At 48.6% G+C, this 6,000-nt stretch overlaps 1 protein-coding gene across 1 annotated transcript in view; it reads left to right on the top strand.

Annotated features, from left to right (window-relative positions):
* The first annotated feature begins 4,992 nt into the window (after positions 1-4,992).
* The window catches only part of PPP2R2A (protein phosphatase 2 regulatory subunit Balpha), a 40,297-nt gene continuing 39,289 nt past the window's right edge, over positions 4,993-6,000 (top strand). The window contains exon 1 of the mRNA XM_032712443.1: positions 4,993-5,101. Within this exon, the coding sequence (XP_032568334.1) occupies positions 5,095-5,101 (7 nt within the window). The 5' untranslated portion in view covers positions 4,993-5,094. The remainder of the gene's footprint in view (positions 5,102-6,000) is intronic.

Raw genomic sequence — 6,000 nt, 5'->3', positions numbered from 1 at the left:
GTGGAAGATTCACAGTGCCAGGTTATCCTGAACTATGCACTTTGTTTAATTGTAGCTATGTTTCAGGAAGGGTTAAACCTCTGCTTTGTGAACCTCCTGTCTTCTCCTATAGCTGCAGTTTTAGTTTCAATGGGATTATTAAATTTCCCATAACAGTCCTCTTATTTTTTCCTTGGGCTCATCCTTTCATAGAAGCAACTACAGTTTGTAAAAAAAAAAAAAAAAAAAAAAAAGTAGTAAAAGACAGCAAAATAATAAGAATGTGATTTTTCTATGAGTCTCAAGCTATTCCTCTCCTCTTAGTTTTTAATCCCAGAATACTGGGACACTCCTGCCCTCCTGAACAACCCCTTTTAGCTGAAAAACACTTGTTTTCCTCTCTCCAAACAGGTGCTTCCTGACAACCTACAAGACATTGCTTCTTCTTTTCCAGAAGCCTCATTTTCCCTTTGTCTTTCCCTGCATTTTTGCACTTGCTTTAAAATAAAACTCAGGTGCATGAACCCTCTACAAATTGCACCTAAATAATCCATTAAACCAACACATTGCAAACTGTGGCTTCAATCACTGTAATTTAGACCTGCTCTAAACAAATCAAATTTGAAGCTGGTTTTAAATCTGTCTTGCAAACTACTGCTTTAATGAACACACAAAATTCTTTCCAAGCCTAATTAGCTCTTCTGTTTGCTTGCACAAGGCTAAATTTAAGAAAAAAAGCCTTAATAATTTCTGAAAAAAAAAAATAAAAAATGCTGAGGCTTCCCCTTGTAACAGCAGAGCTTTAATGCAATGAACTTTACACTTTTGGGATGACACAAGCTGCTTGTTTACCAGGATTAGTGAACTTCCATTGCCCAGGTTTGCTCAACGATGGGTAGTTTGGGGCACTCAGTTCCAGAACCATTGGATGGTAACTTTTTTAGGTTGTTTTCTTTGGGAAATGGCTCTCTGGAAATTACTGGCACCTGTAAAGCGAACTGAAAGTTGTATGTCATCCTCTTCTGCTTTTTATCACTGATAATACTTCGATTAAACTGCCCAGTGATTGATCAGGGAGGGTGATTTTTCATTGCTCTGTGTCCCTGCCCATGGTAGAGGAATTCAATGATTTTTAAGGTCTCTTCCAACCCAAACCACTCCACGATTTCCCCAACAGTGCAGATGCTGGGAACTGCAAGAAACTTTAATTTTTGCCTTTCCAAAAAAATAAACCCCAGTGACTTTGGAACTGCCCTAGTGGAATAGGGCACAATAAATATCTTTATAGTGTTCAAGTTTAGGATACTGAGGCAGGAACTGGAGATGTTTAAACCTTTGTTTAAACCTTGGCTTTAGCTGAACATCTCTGGCCACTGGCAGCTGGGGCTTTGCAGGTGGAACCTGGTTGGACAATGGCTGTTTATGTGAAATTAAGAGGGGGGGGAACAGGGGGTGAATATTAACAAACACTTCCCAGGAGTTAAGGCTGTTACTTGTGAAATTCTGTGCCAAAATGCAGTGGCTAGCTCCTACTGAGACACTTGAAGCTGGATAGAATGAAGGGACTGCTGCAGGGAATTACATTGCCCTGGTGTTAACCTGCACGTGACCTCAGATGGCTCAGCTATTACTAAATTCCAGCGATAATTTTGGTGATAATTGCTCCCTTTATTTCTAAACCGAATTGTTATAATTCATTATAGTCTTGTCTAACAGGTCAAATTACTGGGAAACTAAAGCAGACACAAAATGAGTTGCTGATAAAGTTCTTCTTTGGAGCCTTAGTTGTTTGATCAGTCCTTTGACATTAATGTATATTTTTATTGGCTGCCAGTCACGTTTTACATTTTGATTTTTAGGCTTTTCTAAATTCCACAGCTCACGATTTAGGCTGCCGTGAACTAACTAACCCCTCTGTGTGTAGTCCACTGACAAATTTCACAACAAATACAACCAGAAATGCTTTTTTGTGGGTCCTTGTTCCTGTAAGTCCCTCCCATTTCCTGGAGGTCTTTAGTCTGAGCTGAAGGGGTTTGTGTGTAGAGTAAGAATTAGCAATTGCAGCATGATTGGAGTGGATAAATGCTCATTAAAGCTTCGTGCTGTGGGTGGTTGTGTATAAATTTAACATAATACAGTTACTATCCCCCCCAGAGCACCTGAGCAAATGCTCAGACTCCAGTGAAATCCAAGTATGTGCTGACAAACTTTGAATCAGAGCTGCAAAACACCCTCTGCCTAATTCACACCAACCATTCATACTGGTGTGAATACCTGTGTTGTCTGAATTAACAAGCGAGTGAACACCCAAGCGAAGGTTGTGGTTCCTGAGATGTTTTACTAATTACCAGGGCTGTGATTTAATGTTATTTATTTATTAGACTCCATTATATTCTGCAGCTCAGTTAGTTCACAACAAAAACCTGAAATGTTGTAGTCATGATCCATCGTTCTGGCACCATGATATTAAATCTTTTTTAAGAGGGATTTTATTTTAATTATAAGGTATGTGCTAAAGCTTCATTAATTTATATTACAGAGCTAATTGCAGGTCTCTGCCTTTTTTTTTTTTTCTAGCAAGAAAAGTTCTTGAACCAATGCTCATTCTCCTATGAGGGCAAATTCTGCAGGAATTATACAGAAGGCAATGGATGAATTGGACTAAACATGCAAAATTTCCTGCGAAACGATTGCAGAAGAATTCTGTTTAGGTTGAAAAGAATGTTTTTAAGGAATTCTAAAAGGAACAATGCCAGCTTCCATTCTGAATTTGGTATCAACTAAACACGGCCACAAATTCATCGAATTGAGTGAATTTGGTTTTGAGCTCTGGGGAACACGGCCCTGGGTGTCAAGGCCCTTAGTGCTGCAGTGATTCAAAACCAGTTTGTTTTCATCGTGACTGTTTTCAAACTTGCAGTATGTTTGTTTTTCAGATTTTTGGCTCGCTCTCAAAACAGACTAAACAAAACCCTTGGTTCCAGAGATTCCCAAACTTAGGTGAGTTACAGCCCTTAAGAACACCCCGTGTATTTTGAGCGCTCTTTCAAACGTCATTGCTGTTTCCAAGCTTGATTTCATTTGTGTGTGCCATTTTTTTTATCAGGGATGTAGTGACAAATCAGCGTTTTTCCAAAGCAGCCTGTAATTCGGGCCAGTTGTGGGTTTCTGGTGGGAGCCTGGCAGTGTGTTTGTGTTTTTAGCGGTGCCCAGTTCCCACAGCTCTGTGTTTTGTGCCGGACTTGACCAGCAATTCAATGGTCTCTCATTTATAAAAGCAGCCTCTTAGGTGTTTTGAGCTGGAAATGCAAAACTGGCGTACGTGAGGGCTTGGGAGGCTCGTTCCAAGGAGTTTGCGGCAGTGCTGGGTTTGCAGGATGAGCTCATGAATCTCCAAGTGAAATCTGGATTAGCAAGCTCTACCCAGCCCGAGAAGAAAGAAAACGTTTGCACAAACATCTGTGCGGGAAAACTGATGACTTTCACAAGATCTTAAATAGATTGTACTGAATCAATTATCCGAGTCCTGTAGTTTAAGTACAGCTGAGACTGTAACTGGGACCCGGCGAGCTAAAAAGGAGCCTCCATCCTTCCCGAGCCAGCGGGAGCTGTGCCAAGCTGGGCTCGGCTGGAAGCCTTTCTTTGTGGATCTTGCTGGCTGTCAGTGTGAAAGGTGGATGGAGGCTAAAAATGGCTCAGGAGCACGGCTGGTGTATGCAGGGAATAGCAATGAGAACAGAGTGAAATCAGAGCCCGAGCCTCGGACGCCGTGGAAAGCATCCAAGGGGGTGGAAAATGTGCAGCAAACAGGTTCTGTGGCTGCTGCTGCACGAGGGAACGGCAGGAGGAGGGAGCGAGGAAGGGGGGGAAAAATCCCGAAAGCAAAGGACGAGCGAGGGGGAGATGCCCTGAAGGACATGAAGGGGAGATACTTGAGTGATTCGATGTGTCGGGAAAAGGTGTTTCATCCTTTGATGATGGAACAGGTTCCCAAGGGAACTGGTCATGGCCCCAAAGCTGCCAGAGCTCAAGGAGCATTTGGACAACGCTGTCAGGGACGGGGTGGGATTGTTGGGGTGTCTGTGCAGGGCCAGATGATGTGGATGATCCCTGTGGGTCCCTTCCAGATCAGGATATTCCGTAATCCTAGAGGTCAGGGAGTGCTCGGACAGTGTTCTCAGGTGTTGAGATTTGGGAACTGGAGGGACTTTTGGAGTTGTTCCGTGCAGGGTCAGGAGTTGGGACTGGATGATCCTTGTGTGTCTCTCCCAGGCGAGAATGTTCTGTGATCCTGATGGGTCCCTTCCAGTTTAGGATATTCCATGATTCTGGAGGTCAGGGAGTGCTTGGATGGTATCCTCAGAGGCTGGGACCAGGGGAGACTTTGGGCATCATCCCATGTAGGGCCGGGAGTAGGGACTGGATGATCCTTGTGGGTCCCTTCCAGATCAAGATATTCCATAATCCTAGAGGTCAAGGAGTGCTGGACAGTGTTCTCAGGTGCTGAGATTTGGAGACTGGGGGGGGGACTCTTTGCGTTGTCCTGTACAGGGCCAGGAGTTGAGAGGGACCCACAGGGATCATCCAGCCCCAAGTCGGAATGTTCCGTGATCCCGATGGGTCCCTTCCAGGTCGGGGCACTCCGTGAGGGGTGGTGCGCCCGGGGCGGGGAAACAGTCCTCCCCGGAGGACAGCGGCTCCGCGGGGCAGCGGCTCCCGGACACGTGAGCGCGGAGGGGCGGCGGGCGGGCGCCGGCGCTACGAGGGGCGGCCTCGCCGCCATGAGGGGCGGTCGGGAGGGGGCGGTCGGGGGGCCATGGCGGCGCCGCCCTCCCTCATGAGGGCGGCCCGGTTCCCGCCCTGCGCTGACGTCACCCGGAGCTCGGCCGGCGCCATTTTGGACGCTCCTCGCCGGGGGGGCCGGAGCGGGGCCGCCCCAGCCCCGCCGCGGCCGCGCCGCCGCCGCCGCCTCCTCCTCCTCCTCCTCCGCCTCCTCCTCCTCCTCCTCCATCCGCCGCCATCGCCGCCCGCCGCCGCCGCCCGCCCCGCGCCGCCCGCCCCGCCGGCACCGCCCGCGCCGCCCGGCCCCGCCGCCGCCGCTATCGCCAGCACAACATGGCAGGTAAGGGCAGCCCGGCCCCCCATGGCTCGGGGGGGCTCGCCCCGCTGCCTCCCTCCTCTCCCGTTCCTGCCTGCGCCTTCCTGCTGGATTCTTCTTCTTTTTTTTTTTTTTCCCCTTTTTTTTCTTTTTTTTTTTTTTTTTTAAATAATGCTCCCTTCTGGGAATTCGTGCCTTTTGCTCCCACCCACCCCTCCCGTCTGGCGGAGAGGGGGGCAAAAAAAAAAAAAAAAAAAAGGCATGGAAGGAGCAAGGTGGGAGGGGGAAGCGGTGTGTGTTTTTTGGAGTTGAGGAGCTCGCGGGCAGGGTGGGTCTGTGCGCGGAGTCGCTGGAATGGTTTGGGTTGGAAGGGACCCGAGAGCACCTCCAGTGCCATGGGCAGGGACACCTTCCACCAGCCCAGGTCGCTCCAACCCGGCCTTGGACACTTCCAGGGATCCAGGGGCAGCCACAGCTTCCCTGGGCAACCTGTGCCAGGGCCTGCCCGCCCTCCCAGGGCGGAATTCCTCCCCCATATCCCATCTAACCCTGCCCCCTTTCCATTCGAACCCGTTCCCCCGTGCCCTGTCACTACATGCTCCTGTAAGTAGTTTCCCCCTCCGGGCTTTGGGGCTGGTGTTGGGGTTTATTCCCCAGTTTTCAGGGCTGTGCTGCTGTGCACGGGGAGCTTCCAGGGACAGTCGCGCCCTCTGAGCATCTGCAAACGCGACTAAAATTGGGTACAGGGTGTAATTAAGTAACACAGGTCTCCCGTGGTGTTGTTTTTTTTTTTCCCTCATTCCTTCCCGTGCTCGCTCCCCATTTTGCATCCCGAAAGTGCTGTTGGTAGCTAGAAGCGTGGATGCAGAAGGTATTTCTTCCCTCTTACTTTTCCTCGCGATTTCCTTCATTTGGAGATATAT

This window comes from Chiroxiphia lanceolata, chromosome 28, assembly GCF_009829145.1.
Source record: "Chiroxiphia lanceolata isolate bChiLan1 chromosome 28, bChiLan1.pri, whole genome shotgun sequence".
NCBI lineage: Eukaryota > Metazoa > Chordata > Aves > Passeriformes > Pipridae > Chiroxiphia > Chiroxiphia lanceolata.
This window is presented reverse-complemented; position numbering and strand designations above follow the sequence as displayed.